The 17287-nt window shown below is 39.9% G+C and overlaps 1 protein-coding gene across 1 annotated transcript in view; it reads right to left on the bottom strand.

Moving 5' to 3' along the window:
- Window positions 1-229: 229 nt before the first annotated feature.
- The window catches only part of SEL1L3 (sel-1 suppressor of lin-12-like 3 (C. elegans)), a 38489-nt gene continuing 21431 nt past the window's right edge, over window positions 230-17287 (bottom strand). The window contains exons 15-24 of the mRNA XM_009319883.1: window positions 15486-15662; window positions 13715-13842; window positions 12986-13069; window positions 10476-10566; window positions 10282-10366; window positions 8055-8164; window positions 6635-6762; window positions 3025-3127; window positions 2857-2929; window positions 230-1514 (exon numbers count right to left, since the gene is read on the bottom strand). Coding sequence (XP_009318158.1) covers window positions 1348-1514; window positions 2857-2929; window positions 3025-3127; window positions 6635-6762; window positions 8055-8164; window positions 10282-10366; window positions 10476-10566; window positions 12986-13069; window positions 13715-13842; window positions 15486-15662 — 1146 coding nt within the window. The 3' untranslated portion in view covers window positions 230-1347. The remainder of the gene's footprint in view (window positions 1515-2856; window positions 2930-3024; window positions 3128-6634; window positions 6763-8054; window positions 8165-10281; window positions 10367-10475; window positions 10567-12985; window positions 13070-13714; window positions 13843-15485; window positions 15663-17287) is intronic.

The raw sequence follows: 17287 nt of genomic DNA, 5'->3' as shown, positions 1-17287 counted from the left end.
TACTGAAAAATCCCATGTATTGATTGAAAAACAAACCAAAACCGCTTCCAGGTCTGCTCTGTGGGAATGCTGTATTCCTCAAAGAAAGCAAAGGTTCATTGTCCCATCTGAAGCTAAGAAAACAGACACCTAAATAATGTTCTTGAGAATTTGCAACAGCAAGATATTATCATGAGAGAATTTCATCTGACAGATGCTTTAAAAAAAAAAAATCCTTCACATAGAGGCTGAATTAGAAAAATATTTTTATTTACAAGAGTAAATAATGTAGTGCAAGGAGAGTGGATTTAACCCTCAATAATGCATAGATTGATGTAATTTATAGTCTGTGATCTACATAATTTTGCAGAGGTGCATGGACACTTGCTTTAAAGGTCAGACCTTTCCTACAGCCACTTGCCTTCTGCCTGATTTAAAGCTGTCAGGTATTTGCACTCCATATTTATTATCCATATATCCCATCTAACATTTACCAAAAAAACTGTCATTTAAACAGGTGTCTTTAAGTTACTGCAGAACATGAAATAAATCCTTTCCAATGTTATCTATGTAAGAATCCAAAAACAAATTTTTCATTCACTTTGTGTCACCCGTTCACACTTAAGTTTTCTTTTATTTATTCATTAGGGAAGCTACTTTCTTTGGCAGAGCGGGAAACATTAACTGCTGTGTCCTCCAGGGAATTGCTGACACTCGTGAAACTTTGAGATTTCAAGGGTTAGCCAGCAGAACTACTACGTTGTGATCATATTGCAAATCTTCCTGGTGTTTTTCTTTCAAAACAAAACACAAGCTTTTCATATCAAAGAGTTAGGATGGAATATAAAATGCCAAAAAAGTAATTGTTATTACTGCTTGTACCGAAGTTCTGGCAGGTGTGCCATGGAACTTGGAAAAGTGTTGGTGACTGGCTTTCACTTCTGTATCACTTCCATGCTTCCAACTCAGAAAACTCTGGTAACTTCACCAGTAAAATAAGCTGAAATGCAGTGAAGACAATTTAATAAAATATTAGATATCTGAGTAAAATTTCTTCTTCATCAAAACCAGTGGGAAGTTTGCTCATTCTTCAATTAGGCAAAGTCTTTGCATGTTTTCTTCCAGTCCTTCAATGAAATACAGTATGATCGTGTGTTGGGTATAGTGAGATAATCTGCATTATCTGTTTGGAGTGTTAAATAAATTGTAGAGGTGGTTTTCCTCTAGAGTGGAGAAATTAGATCAGTGAATTCCCATACCATTTTAGCTGTTGGACTGCATTATTAATGCCACCAATAGGTTAGGCTGATTTGTGGTTGTTGATATCCCATCTTCCCAACGGGACATAAACCTTAAGAAAACTACTCTTCAGCTCATAACAAGAGGATTCTGAGGGTTCGAATCCTGCTGTGCTAAATCATTTGAAAAAGTAGATTCGTCTGGCTGTACTAGACTGGTAGCATCCTCATTGCTATTCCTTGAGGAAGAAGGTTCATCTGACGATGGTTCTGATCTTGTTCCAGGAGAATTACGGGCTTCGGAAAAACATCAAAAGAAATGATTAAAAAAGACCTCACTTTGTCTAGGAAGTCTATTCATCAATACTTAAATATTATGTGGATATAAAATCACAATATAAAGATAATACTCAAATGTTATGAAATATTGAAAGAAGAATAGCTGTAGCTTTTACTACATACTTTGTACATATGTAGTATGATTCCCGAGTTTACATCAATTATAGCTGGTAAGAAAGGAAAGCAGGGTTTCAGAATTACTTCCATAATCAGCATATGATTCACAGCTACATGTCTTAAATGCTATCTAGGAATTATAAAATTCAAATAATCTTTTTACATTTAATAGTTTTTTGGTTTTTTAAATACTATTCCCTATAGTAGGTGTGGGTTGTCAACGTGGAAAGTAATCTTTTCTGTATTTTATTACAGAAATATCTCAGAAAACAGTATTTTCTGACATACGCTTAAGCTACCTACTGGGGTTAAACCACAACATAAGAAAATGTATTTAGTGGAAGAAATTCTTTTCATAACTGGTAATATTCATTTCACAACTTCCCAATCAAGATCCGGCCTTGCAATTTAAAGTGAAACACTTGGTTGAAGCTGGCAATGCTTTTTAAATGACGACTCTTTTTTTTTTTTTGCATGTGATGGTAGAGGTGTTTTTCCCTTTCCTGAGCAATGTAGTTTTGTCTCCGCTATCTCTTTCAATATGGTGAGAAAATAATGGGAGTTATAAAAGACTGAAGTCTGGCATTTGGTTTTCTGTCCCTTATATTCTCCGTCCCATCAGAACAGAGAACATACAGCAAACCTTTCTAGTTTAGGACAGCAGGAGTCTGCAAGTGCTGATTGACTGTACTTACTGATTCTGTTACTGGTCTGAAGAGGCTGAACTGCCTCCTCCTAAGTTACGCCAGTGCACCAGCTTTCTGAACCTCACTTTTTCTCCCACCTTGTACCTGAATGGATCCAGTCATATGAAACAGGGAACACAGTCTCATCGCACATTGCGGAGACAACGTATGAAATCAAAGTCATATAATTACTCTAACAATACTGCATGCTGAGACATAGGAAATAATCTGTTATTTCCAGTCATAATCTCCTGCAGTTAATGTTTTTATTAAGAATCTCCTTTATCAAAGGAAATTCTCCAGAAACCAATAGGTTTAAACCTATGCCTCGCTTTATCCACCCCGTTTCAATGATCAAAAAATGACTTGCGTGTCAAAGAAGTTGCTGTTCAGAGGTAGCTCTACCAAATCTAGAATCCCTGCTTTTATTTTTGAAGTTTTCACTGAAATAACAAGATCACTCCTCTTTCTTCGGTTTTACTACGACAAATACTTACCAGATAAAGACTGGAAATACTGCACTGCAAATGCAACCAGAATCGATAAAAGAAAGGTTCCCATGAAGTAGATCTGTGACAGTAAGTTTAAAAACACACATCAGAGCAGTGCAAAGCCAAGGTAGTACTCCAAATGAACTGCGTATGTACCAAAGGAATAATACATACCAGAGTAGATTGTAAAATATTGTTCCAGAAAACTCTCATGTAAAAATAAAGCAATGCTAATGAGCATGGACTAATTGATTCTTGGTTACTATTATTCCAGCACCTACAAAAAGAAGATTAAAACAACTAATTAGTCCTGCTCTCCAATTTTGTGGCATCTGTCATCTGGGAATCTCAACTGGGTTTGCAGCAAACCTCAGTAACCCAGAAAAACAAGCAGATATTATCATCACTATCTCACAGATGGTGAAGTAAAAATTCATAGAAATACCAGATTAACCTCATTAAGTACAGAATACCTTACCCTAGGAGTATATTTTTATTTTCTTATATTAGTCAACAATGGGTCTAAGCATCCAGGCTACCCTTGCCAAGCAGTCACAGTGCAAGGTCACACCCAAGACACTTTGTTCTAACTAATGTGAGTTAACAGCAGTAAGACTTGATTCAAGATTAGACATACAAAATTTAGTTTCCTATGCAGGAGACTGGTGTCTAAACCCCCTTTAGAGACAATGGAGTACTACATATATTAATGACAAGAAGAGAGCCAAGGAGAATCTCCATCCTTTATGGGATGCGGGGTGGAACATTGTCACCAAGGATGAGGAAAAGGCTGAGGTACTCAATGCCTTCTTTGCCTCAGTCTTTAGCAGGCAGACCAGTTATCCTCAGGGTACTCAGCCCCCTGAGCTGGAAGACAGGGATGGCGAGCAGGATGAACCCCCCCATAATCCAAGAGGAAGCAGTCAACGACCTGCTATGCCACCTGGATGCTCACAAGTCTATGGGGCCAGATGGGATCCACCCGAGGTTGCTGAGAGAGCTGGCGGAGGAGATCGCGGTCCCGGACGACTGGAGGCTTGGCTAATGTGACGCCCATCTACAAGAAGGGCCGGAAGGAGGATCCGGGGAACTACAGGCCTGTCAGCCTGACCTCGGTGCCGGGGAAGATTATGGAGCAGTTCATCTTGAGGGCACTCACAAGGCATGAGCGGGACAACCAGGGGATCAGGCCCAGCCAGCACGGGTTCATGAAAGGCAGGTCCTGCTTGACCAACCTGATCTCCTTCTATGACCAGGTGACCCGCCTAGTGGATGAGGGAAAGGCTGTGGATGTGGTCTACCTGGACTTCAGTAAGGCCTTTGACACCGTCTCCCACAGCATTCTCCTAGAGAAGCTGGCGGCTCATGGCTTAGACAGGTGTACTCTGCGCTGGGTCAAAAACTGGCTGGACGGCCGGGCCCAGAGAGTTGTGGTGAACGGAGTTCAATCCAGTTGGCGGCCGGTCACGAGCGGTGTTCCCCAGGGCTCAGTATTGGGGCCAGTTCTGTTTAATATCTTTATCAATGATCTGGATGAGGGGATCGAGTGCACCCTCAGTAAGTTTGCAGACGACACCAAGTTGGGCGGCAGTGTTGATCTGCTCGAGGGTAGGAAGGCTCTGCAGAGGGACCTGGACAGGCTGGATCGATGGGCCCAGGCCAACTGTATGAGATTCAACAAGGCCAAGTGCCGGGTCCTGCACTTCGGCCACAACAACCCCATGCAGCGCTACAGGCTTGGGGAAGAGTGGCTGGAAAGCTGCCTGGCGGAAAAGGACCTGGGGGTACTGGTCGACAGCCGGCTGAACATGAGGTGGCAGTGTGCCCAGGTGGCCAAGAAGGCCAATGGCATCCTGGCCTGCGTCAGAAATAGTGTGGCCAGCAGGAGCAGGGAAGTGATAGTACTCAGCACTGGTACGGCCGCACCTCGAATACTGTGTTCAGTTTTGGGCCCCTCACTACAAGAAGGATGTTGAGATGTTGGAACCTCGAATACTGTGTTCCGTTTTGGGCCCCTCACTACAAGAAGGACGTTGAGGTGCTGGAGCGTGTCCAGAGAAGGGCAACGAGGCTGGTGAGGGGTCTGGAGAACAAGTCTTATGAGGAGCGGCTGAGGGAACTGGGGTTGTTTAGCCTGGAGAAAAGGAGGCTGAGGGGAGACCTCATTGCTCTCTACGACTACCTGAAAGGAGGTTGTAGCGAGGTGGGTGTCAGTCTCTTCTCCCAAGTAACTAGCGATAGGACAAGACGAAATGGCCTCAAGTTGCGCCAGGGGAGGTTTAGACTGGATGTGAGGAAAAATGTCTTTACTGAAAGAGTGGTTAAACATTGGAATAGCCTGCCCAGGGAAGTGGTTGAGTCACCATCCCTAGAGGTATTTAAAAGACATGTAGATGAGGCGCTTAGGGACATGGTTTAGTGGGTGTGGTGGTGTTGGGTTGACGGTTGGACTCAATGATCTTAGAGGTCTCTTCCAACCTTAATGATTCTATGATTCTATGATTCTACATAATGCAGTCAGAGCTTAAAGAGTGCTTTATCTGACTAGCTACGAGGTATCCGTTGTGGGGTGAGCTGAACTGCTTCTCAGTTCCATCAGTTAGGACTTCACCAACTAGGGCAGTTTAAACAGCTAAACCACAGGCACCTATTTTAAGCCACAACTGATTCTTTTCTACCAAGCTGAGAAGGAGGGTGGGGTGAGTGTGTGTATGTAAAAGTATGTGCCCTTCTGGACAAAAGTGTATGATGATGGGAAATCCCTGCAGCGCTGTCAGCTCTGGAGTTATTCTAACTGCAAAGCAGACAGATTCAGCCCGAGTGAAGGCAGAATTCAGACTCAAGCTTACAATCCCAGATGGACCACCTGGTCCAGAAGCCCTATTTACCTGACTGGTAATTTCATATGGAGTGGAGGTAATTTAGGGTACAAGTTCAGGCTAACTGCAGTGAAGAACAATTTCAGTGAATTGACAAATGAGGTTTTAATGTTGATATCATCTCCACTTGTTTTGGGTCACACAACACTCAGTAGTGAAACAGAAGATAAACCACTCATTCCTGGTTCACAGCCTCATGTATTAACCATCAACTCCTCCTTCTTTAAATATCTGAAAGGCAATTCCAAAAATCCACCAAATATTGTGTAAGCTTCCCATTCCCACTGTGCTTTGCAACATGTGTTGCTTTACCCGGGTAAAGGAAACCTAAGTTCTGTACCGGAACCAGAGGTCTCTAGGTGGTTTGCGCATGAACAGTGCTGGCACAGGCAGTTCAGACAGTAGATGCGTAACCTTCTCACATATCTAATATTCTGCGCCACAACATCTGTGCCAGGATGCTCTGGGGCACAGTGTGAGCAGAAACAGGCTGGAACGTCTTTGCAGAATAAATAGGAAGGACTGCTATTATCCCAATTACAGACTTTTAAATTCCGCATTCAAATTATGCTATATTTATCATGAAAAGATTCTTTTGGACAGCAAACAAATTGTCAGTGCCTAACTTAGGAACTTACTTAAATATACAGAATTGGAAAAGATCTCCTGGATCATTAAATCTAGTCCCTGCTATTTCAGGTAACCACATATAATCAGGTCTCTCAAAACAGGCATAAACTGAAATATATTTAGGCAGTTTAAGCATTTCAAGCATGCTGACCTTAATCTGCCTTAAATCATACAAGTGAACAAAGCTAATAATTACAGAAGTTGCTGTTCTCCAGAGTAAATGCTACTCACATGGAAAAACAGAAGGTGCTGATTAAGAGGAAAAAAAGACTCACCTGTAATAAAGTTCCTGAAGAAGTGAAGTATTACTAGAATGCAATGCCTGATCAATTTCCAAGTGATCCAGAATGTAGGAAGGTATGGAGTTGCCCTCTTCCATGACAAGGGCCAAATTAAAGAAACCCTAACAATAAAAAAGTACACACACTTTTTAACCATTAATTTTTCACATGAATATTTAAGGTCTAATGTAAGCATCAAGTATCTAAATAATTATAACTATCTTCTATAAATTCATTTAGTATAATGTGATCTTCACTGAGTAATTACAAGAGCCTTCTCTCCTAACCATATACCCAGATAAATACTGAAAATGCAAAAGCATTAGCATTCATTTGTCGTGACACTGTTTTCTTAGAAACCATCTGGAAAAAGATCTGAGCTTTCTCATTTATAGTTGCTCTTTAAACACAGCCACCATATCACACTGTAATCTTTTATCTACTAGGGAAATCTAGAATGAAAGCAGAAATGGATTCCTGTTCCGTTATTGTTTAATACCTCTCCACATAGCTCTATAGATCAATAGCAATCTGAATAGTGAAACTGAGAGCAGAAATTTGATCCACACAATTTACATCCTTAATCTTATAGTTTTGACAAGTCTTAGGCATCCCTATGTCTTTTCAAAGCCATGAAGATGAACACACATCAGATGTATTATAGGATTCCCCATCAGTTTGGCTTTCATACTTTAAAGTAATTGTTCATGCCTCTCTTCTTTCCTTTGCTAGTTTAGCAGTAATGTTTTGTCCCAATATCCTCAAAACAGAACCCAACTATGCTACCTCTAACAAATTCACATACAAGATACTACTATACTATATAGGGTCAAGGAGAACAGAATGTCGCACCTAGGACACTTCAGGAGGGTCTGAGGGCAGGACACTCAGTGTTGAAACACTCCATGTCTTTGGTAATGTGACATGGTGTATCTTTTCATTATAAAACATTTTAAGATGAAGCTTTTGTTGGTGGAGTGAAGAAAATTCACCTTAGGATTCCCTCAATATACCAAGGGAAATGGACCAGTCGTCTCGTTTATTTCCTAAAATAGCAGAGCATAGGACTGAAATAAAACTCAGCAGTCTATTAATTCTTCCCCTTGCAGAAGCAAAAATACCAAGGTCACAACAGAATCAATTGTGTCAAGGTAGGGTAGCACTGAATTAGGCCATTCACCTTTAGCTTTCAAAACAGCTTAATTCTAGGACAGTCCATGTATGCTAGGTTTACCTTTTATTATCATGAAACAGCAACTACTGACTCATATGGTATTTTGAAATAATTATAACTTACTCTAGCAGGTCTCTTCAGCACATGGATGTAGCCAAGAAGAATAACCAGTCGCATGTGAATCCTCAGATTGTTCTAAACTGATGTTTTTTTATAAACACATTACAACTGCAGACCCACCTGTGAATCTCCCTCTAATGCAGCTTGTGCGTACATCCGTATTGAGAGCTCAAGGTCTTTAGACTGGTTCTGGTAACCATAGTAGTAGAAATCACCCATCTTCAAATAAGCTGTGGAAGAAACCAGTAACAGATCATTTAGAGTATTTGTAGAGGTAAAATTAACCAACTATTAATGTGATGGAGAAGCTAATAGTGATTCTATTTAAAGCAGCATATTAAAAAAAAAAAAGGTACTCTTTCTCTCTGGTTGTCTCTGTAGCTACTTTACATCAGACTGACTACTGAAAACATTTATCCTGGCTGAAATTTCTCATGGTTCCTCTTTAATGAATTTAGTGAATGATATCGCTACTTTTACAAAAACTAAGACTTAGAAACTTTAATACTGTCTTCCTTCTTCACTTGCTGAATTTGTCTTTGGGCAACCTGTAGCCTTATTATTCATGTTAGCCCTACTAACTTGATGAGACTTAAAAACATGCTGTCTAAGTGCTTTTTCTGTACCTGTCACCATGGTAGCTGAACCCATCCCAAAAGTTACAGAACTTTGCTGATGATAATTTCATTAGTTTCAAATCCAGCCCAACCCAGGACAACAACAGGTATAGAATTTCCTGGTCTAGAAGGAAGCAAAGCCCAGCAAATATTTTACAAACATCTTTCTGTGATATTGCACAGTAATGAAATGCACCAACAGAGTGGGCATTGACCCAGACAGGAGTAAGCGTAACATTGCACTAATCTATGCTAAAGAGTTTAAAAACTCCCATGACTATGTCTACACTTACCTGACCTAAGCTTTTCCCCAAATGGTTTGAAACACTTCTACACCTCTAGAAATCCCACCTGTTTTTACAGTGGAGTACAGCAGAGCTCTTCCAGGAAGCAAGTTGGTCACTGACCCAAAAGCAAAGACAGAAAGACTACATGGATGGGCTGGCACAAATGCAGAATGGAAGGCCATGAACGCTGTAGTGAATCATCAAGAGAGTTCCCCTCAACCATACCAACTGCGTCATTGTAGTCCTGGCCCAGAGAGGACTCCCGCAATAAGCAGTGGCCTTGAGGTCACCCTGTATTGCACTGATAATGTAGCCCTGGGAATCTCTGCTGCCAGGGTTAGACTCTCTGTGCCAGGCCCTACACTGGGGATTTGATCCTTCACTACTGCAGAGAGGGGTCTGAGATAAAACTCAGAGGAAAAGATAAAGTACTAACATCCTTCCCCTGTTGAAGCCAGCAAGTCTTCTCTCCTTTACTTGAATGGAATCACAGTCTCACCCCATGAGTCTGGCCTTCAGAAGCTTCTCTAATATAAGATTCTACCAGTGCATCTGCCAAAGGGTCATCCAAACTGCACCTTGCTAAGGCATCTGCAAACTCCTCATGAAAGCTAACAGGGTTTGTCAGCTCCTGTGGCTTCAGGCTGTATCAATGTGGTATTCAGTTTCCATGCTGCTGTGTATTTAATGAATAGCTTGAATTATTTTTACTTTTAATATAAATAAATAAGCACTTTTCCATGTGCTTATTACAAAGCACTTAAACCTTCTGGTGAGACAATCAGATCAATGTTTTCAAATACTGAATAACTCTTTCAAAGGCACCAAAATGACTTAGTCACTAAAGTCACAGATGTAGTAAAATTTAAGGCCAGAGGAATGTAGCTTATATGTAAATAAACCTTCTCTTCCAGAAAGGCTTTTTTTTTTTTTAAACAGAATCCTTTAGTTCCCCAAGGTAAGCTGTGCCAACGTTGATAAACTCTGTACCCTAACAGAAAAACTCATAACAAATTAGATAAGGAATCCTTTAGCCTTCATTAGTTTCTCATGACTCAATTATGATATGGAAGTATATTTGCTTTTAGATTTTCTCTTTGATAAACTAAACAGCATGAGCTCCTAAAGTCTACTGCTATTTTTTTTTCTTAAACCTTGAGTCAGTTGCTCAGGCTCCTAAATATCTAGCCCCTTCTCAGGGATTAGCTTTTTTATTTTATTTTATTCAAATTTTATGCCATAAAAAAGCTGTGCTGAAACACAAGACTTAATACACCTTTTTTCCTCCTGATATTCCTATAAAAACACTAAAAAGGAAATGTATAATAAGCAGGGATTACTCTTCCCCTTAACTTGCTCACTCACATAGAAGTTGAAACAAATACAGTATTTGAAATAAAAAAAAGGTAAAATTAAAATTCAGAAAGAATTCCTTATTCATACCAAATGAGGGTGCATTGACTTGAGAAACAGAGAAATTGTAGTATCTCCAAACACAATCAGTTGCTAGGTATTTCCTTGCTAGGTCCTGGAAAGAAAATAATTGATCCATTCATATCACAGATAAGAGACTAGGATCACATTATTATTAACAAGTGTTCCTTTTAGGATAATGAGTTGTGAATACATTTACTTACTGGTCTTTCTTCACAGATGTGTGCTAAATTTGACTGTGACACTTCAATCCCAGTTTCAGCTGCTAAAACATAATGTAGCAGAGCTTCATGCCTAACATTAGATAAAACAAATTAGTGAAAAACTTAACAAAAATAACATGTATTTTAGTTATAGTTAAAAAACCCCCACACTAAATAAATTGGTAAAATCACCTAAGAGCAAAATTTTGGTACAAGGTTTAAAAGCAAGAGGCTGGCAAACCCATGCAACAGCTACATCTACTGGCAATACTTGGTGTAACAAGCCATGCTGGATCTCAAGAATTTGCACCGTTTTCTCTCTTGCATTGAAGCTAGATTGGCTCCAGTGTGCATTTACTCTAAGTGCAAGACCGATGATAAAGTTGAATTGATATTGAGCTCAATTATCTATTTAAATGTTTCAGATAAAACATTCTTAAAAGACTCTTACCTCCTCCACTTAAAAAAAAAAAATCTGTAATTAACTTAGCTGTGTATATATCTGTCAAACGTTCATCTGAGTACTTCTTTGGTATGCTTTATCCTTTTATTTCTATGACTTGTTTGTCTTGTCCTTTTAGACTATGGGCTCTTTGGAACAGGAATTATCTCTCATTATATTTGAATGTGTGAATAAAATAACAGTCTCAGTCCCTCTGTGGACTCCAGGCACCTCACTGACTGTAAAGCAAGTAATAAAAGCTAATTTTACATTTGCAGTATAGCAATTCAGTATTGCAACACAGTGGTACGGTGCTGCTCATGGTTCCAGCAGAGCACCTCTTTCATGTTCTTTGTCACTCATCTACTCAATATTATGAAGACTAAGCATTCAAAATTAAGAGGAAGTCTTTAAAAACATGTGTTTGGTTTTAAAATGACAAGATTAAAAAAACACTTGGGGTACTTTTTTCCTACTAAAGCTTCCAATTAAACGGTCATGCTTCCAGTGATTTCCTCCACAACGCAAAGCTAAAAGCATGGCAGGTTTCAGGGCTCAATGGTTTGTTTAACTGGAAGCAAATATGGTTAAATATGCATTTGACTTCAAGAGTAGGTGCTTAAGCAAAGAAACTTTAAATTAAATTGTGAAAGCAGTTGCTCTTACAGAATTAGCAGGTGTAACCTCCTCTTTCCCAACTGCTTCTGCAAGATTACAAATTCTTCCTTGTACTTGCCCTGTAAAAACATCTGGGACAACGGAGACCTGGCACCACAGAAGGAATTCAGGATACCTAAGTTGGGAAGTTAGTTCTTCTGATCCTTAAGTCTCAAAGGGCATTTCAGAAAAGAAACTACATTTAAGGCCTTTAAATCAGTCTCTGAAGATCAAACTACCATGACTAACAGGTGTGTAGAACATGTGGCTGCTAACACCAACAACTGAGGAACACATATTACTTGGTCTGCTTGGCAGTGTAACAATTTACACCTGTGCAAGGTACCTGAAGAAATATTCAGAAGCAAAGATTTCAACATGAACATACTCCTAAAACCAGAGATGACTAGGACTCATATTTATAAGTAATGACCCATACACTCCCAGTCACTGGCATCTCAGCTGGGATTCCAGCAGGTTTTTCCTCCTAGCTGTTGAGACCAGACCTTCTGGGATCTTAACACTCTACCTGTCACGTTCACAGGACTTTCATGCGACTGTATGCAGAGTGAGCTGGGTAGAGTCACAGGCTTGTACATCAGAACGTGCTACAAAAATATTAACTGAGAGTTTTTCAGTGTTGAAAAGTGAGGTCAAGTCTCAGGAGAAATGTATGTGACGGACCAAATAAAAAGAAACTTCTAGGAATGGGTTACTCCAGAACAGTCCACTGACAGTTTCTTGTAGATCTCCTAAGCCTAAAGCACTAATTAAGTACTAGCAGGGTGAGGCTGCAGGACTAAACGAGCCATTGTCTTAATCACATATGACAGTCTGATGCCTGCACGTACAGTATCTGATGCTCATGCCTACAGGTCGCTGCAAAAATGGAGCATTAACCTGGAGGCTATTTTGAAACCTGTTGGTTGGCTCATTGGATGTTGTAGCCTCCTATTATATTTTACAGAAAAGATAATATTAACCATATACAAAAAAAGAATAAATCTAATCCAGCAGCCCGAGTTTTCATGACATGGAATTACACAGAAGAGAGAAAGCGACGTATGGCTTTTGGAACAGAGAGAATATTAAAAGTGAAAGGCGTTCCTCTGGCTAATCCAGTGCACATTACACACTACAGTACTACCACTGGATGAAAATCACAGACAGCAGATACAACACTATTTCACTCTACAAACCCCCTCTTTTTCACTTGATTCTGTCAGAACTGTTGAATTATGCTTCAGGTCAACTCTTCCTTCCCTTTATGTCAATGGGTGTTTTGCTACTGATTTCAGTGGTGCTGCTATTTGTGTTTTTTTGAGGTGACGGCCCAATGTTAATTATTTTATCATGCTATGAAATAAGTGAAAAATAGAAAATGAACTTGAAGAGAACAGAACGAACATACCATGAAAGTTCCAGATAAGCATTGAGAGCTTTTCTGATGACATGACCTAAGTAGCCGTTCTTCTCTGCAATGTGTTTTGCCCAGCTGTAGAAAAGAACAAATGATAAAAAATGAACAGCTGTGCTCCAGTAATGTTATCCCAACTCACACTGACTCAAAGGACACAAAAGGATATGGGATCACCTTCTGACTTCTTCCATAAGGGAAACTATCGGATTTCACAGTAATTGCTGCAGTCGTCTTGTAACTGTTGACTGAATGAGAACATTTTGTCCATTCATCTCCATGAGCACACCAGAGACATCCTATGTTTTTTCTTGGCAAAATTACTTACTTTTTTTTTGGTTTTTTTTAAGAAAACAAACATAAGTTAGTAAGTGCTGTAACTAATTATCTGTCTTTTTCTTGATGCAAAATACCAATTCTTCTCCATCAGGCGCCTGATCTTTCTTGAAAATCAAATAAGCATTGCTTTGTTAGATACAACCTCTCTGAGTTGTTCCAGAAGAAAAAAGTACTAGAAGTACTCAGCATCTCTCAAAATCTACTGGTCATTTAAATGATACACATATTCATGTGGATCAAACTTCACTGCAGAAGAACCTTGTGTTGAGGAGGTAAGCACCATGAAGTACAAGATATTTAGACTATGTACTTAAAAAATCACCAATAATCAAAATAATCCCACCAGAAATATATTCTCCTTTAACAAATGGTTTCATTCCTTACATTACAGCTTTTTCTGGATCTCTAGGGAAGTCTTCCATATTTCCTGTGATGTAGTACAGAGAACATCGTAAAGTGCCTTCTATATGTCCTCCTTGGGCAGCTTTATAGAAATAGCGTGCAGCAACTGTCTGTGAAGAAACAAGACACAATTAGCAACTCTGCATTATTAATGTTTATTGAGTTTTGTTTCCCAGGACTCATCAAATGAATTCAAAGAGGCAATTGGCTAACGAGGGCAAGCCAGTTTAACTACTTTTAATATACTCAGGCGAACTGAATTCCTTTCTTCTAACTTTTTAATAGTTTAGGCTGGAAAAAGGTTTTTAAAAACATGAATTCTGGTAATACATTGAATGTCAAATAGAAAAGAGTCTAAATGTGTAACTAAGAACTGGTAGCATACAAGTCTTGTGTGCACTGACAAAAGTAAAATTAGTTATTCACTAGTAGGGAGATTAATAAGGAATCCTGGAGAAGAGACAGAACGGGACTTTTACACTGGCAATGCCCAAGTGAAGGCTGGGGAGCAGTGGCACTGCTCAGTATGTCCAGGAGTACACAACCACAGTGCTCAAGCCGCTGAAACTGGCTTATAAAAGATAACGGCGGCTGAGTAGGCAGAGGCAGGGCCACAGAAGCGGGAGTCCTGTGTGACTCTCCGTGTTTTACACTCAGAAACAGTAATCTGTAATGTGAACCAAAGCAGCATACAGCCTGAAATAATTTATTTCAGGAAATTTTTAACAATCGATATACGTTTTCTGTGAGTGAGCATGGACTTCAGAGTATCCATCACAACCACAACAAAGTACTTCGTTCCCATGGCTTTGGTGAATAAAGAAACCTGGGCACTTTTAGGTGTACTCTTATAATCAGTCCACTCCGAAATGAGTGTTTTGGTCCCCAGGGAAGGAAAACGTGTTTGTCAAATGCATGTGTCAGTGAGCACTGCTGCTCTTGGCAGCAGAAATGCTTGCTGTCTGGAGTTTATCCAGATTTCAGAACTCAAAGGCCACACTGGAAACATCTTTTAGCTCCAAGCACAAGGTCTGCTTGTATTTATTACAGCCTACCTCACTATGTTTGTGCTGTCGGTCGTGAACTACCTACACAGAGCATTTTTTTCAAAGTTAATTAAAAGAAATATAACCAAAGTAGACCCTTCCTATTAGGGGGAAATAACTTTTCTCATTTACATGTGCAAAATTAAATAAATGGACTGTGTCACAGAAAGACAAATCAAAATAGTGCAGTTTATCAGGACTATATTAAACAGTTACATATGGAAGTCTGGCTTGAAGGTGTTTTACTGCAGTTCTTAGGTTCACAGACGCTATGTGAATGTAGCATGGCTGATTACAAGTTCAGGGACAAGGTTCTGCTGCTTTCATCTGTTGTGGAAAGCATCCTTTCCCTATATCCTTTCCAATCTAAAACTGAGAGAAACTGGTAGGATCACACAATGTGAGAGTACGTACTATCCTGGCCGGTGTCACTGGAAGGAGGAAAGCAGAGGCAGTCCCTGGAGCTAAACCTGCACCTGCTTTGTTTCTAAATTAAAGGAACACAAACACACGCACATAAGTATGACTGAGATATTTGAGTAACATCTCTCTCTAAGCAATCTGACTGAATCCCGCAGTGACACCCTCCTTTGTGATAAAAGGTATCAAAATCCGACTCAGAGTGAACACAGCAGTCTCAAGAATGAAGCAAAAACTTCTAAACTGGGCCCATATGTAAGAAATAGTACTATTAAATATTTACTCACTTGATTCCTACCAGGTACTCCAGGGTGAATCCCATCTAAATAAAGGACACCAAGGTTGTACGATGCATCTGGATTTCCCAATTCTTCAGCAATTAACCAATGTTCGGCTGCTTTTCTGTAGTCTTTTTTAAAATTATGGTAATACCATCCCAATCCATTCACTGCCTGGGGCAAGCCCTTAGGGAAGGAGAAGAGCAGTTTCAGGTCACACATTTGATTTTGCTTTGGGTCACTTCACAATTCCAACCTGCTGCTCGACTTTGGATGCTCTCATGACCTTGCCTATCTAGATGCCTGGCACAAGGATGCAGCCAAAATTATACTAATCTGGGACTATGGGATATAAAAGCTTGCTGGCTTTTTTTCATGCTATTCTTCTTTGTGGCCTCATATTGAGAGCAAGGAATAAGACTTCAGTGTTGTCTTATTGTATAGAGTCTCAGCTGTGTCTGCATTCAGATTTGTACTTGTTCACAAGAACAAACTGCGACTGTTTTTCACCTGTTTCCTCTGCAAAGCCAAAATGGGACACCTATTCTTGTGAACTCCCAGAACCTGGTTGACAGGATTAGCAATCAAAAAACCCACTTCTTTTAAACTAGTACATTTCCCTAAGAATAAGTAGGAAGCAATGAACACAGAAATTTGCGATGCTGTTTTCAAAATGTATTTGACCAACACCATACAGATCTGCTTAAGATAGTGCTACGTGCCATTACTAAGTTGCACCTTTGCATCAATAATTATGGATCAAGAGGAGAAAATCTTCCTGGGACAGTTTTTATTTTGGTTGCAATGAGTCACCGTCTCCTTGCATAAACTGGTGGATCACATGGTGGCTGTAAGTATGCCAGCAGTTCAAATTACTCTGTACCAATAAATGTTAACATGCTATTTACTTTTGTTTTATAATGTATGTTTAACAGCAACCATGCCAGAACAGTGACATAACGTAAAAGCTACCTAAAAAAATCTCAGTGCACAAATACAAGTTATTTGCTCACTACTGTTGGCTTCTACACTGCGCAGTCTCCTTCTGTAATCTCAGTAGAAAGAACTGCATACTACTGGCACTTACAAAGGCCCTCTGGAAAAGAATTCCTTTTCCTTTCAGATTTGAACAGTGTTACTAGCTTACCCATTAAATGCAAAAGCAGTTAAACTTTTCAATAATTATGGTGTTATTCTTGTATAGAAAATGTGCACCGGAGCATAAAAACGTAAGTATCTGGGTTCAAGGAGACTAAAGAAATTGTTGTCTCTAGGATACTTCCTGGAATCTGTTCCTCAGACCCTGAGTCAAGGGAATTTTGATCACACTGTGAAAACAACTCAGTTTATTCAAGCCTCTCCCAAACAGGCAGCAGAACAGGTAGTCTCTCCTGTTTCAAAGAAATGACAGAACCGGCACAATTCTTTTCTGATGGTGGTCAGCCGTGAACTCCTATTGTCATTGTCAGTAATTTAACCAGTTCTGGTTCTAGAGCTAGGAAGGTACTCAAGGTCTAGGTACCCTTTTATTTTTATACTAAGGACCAGACCATGGCCTGGGTAATCTGACTGTACTAGATCATTAAATGGAGTGAGGCTCCTCTTCTCTGTGGTGCCTGTCAATGTTTCCCCCTGCTATGGAAAAAACAGAAGGCTTTGGGACATCCAGGTCTTCTCCCCAGAATAGAGAAGAGCTGGCCAGGGAAAGCGCATACAAGTCTTTTTCCAGCCACCAGCATCCCCTGGAGTTCTGATTCAGCAGAGAGAACTAGATATAAACCACCACAGCTCAGGGGTGGTGGGACGGGAAG

This window comes from Pygoscelis adeliae, unplaced genomic scaffold, assembly GCF_000699105.1.
Source record: "Pygoscelis adeliae isolate BGI_AS28 unplaced genomic scaffold, ASM69910v1 Scaffold243, whole genome shotgun sequence".
Taxonomy (NCBI): domain Eukaryota; kingdom Metazoa; phylum Chordata; class Aves; order Sphenisciformes; family Spheniscidae; genus Pygoscelis; species Pygoscelis adeliae.
Note: the sequence above shows the minus strand (reverse complement) of the source record. Positions and strands in the feature narration are given on the sequence as shown.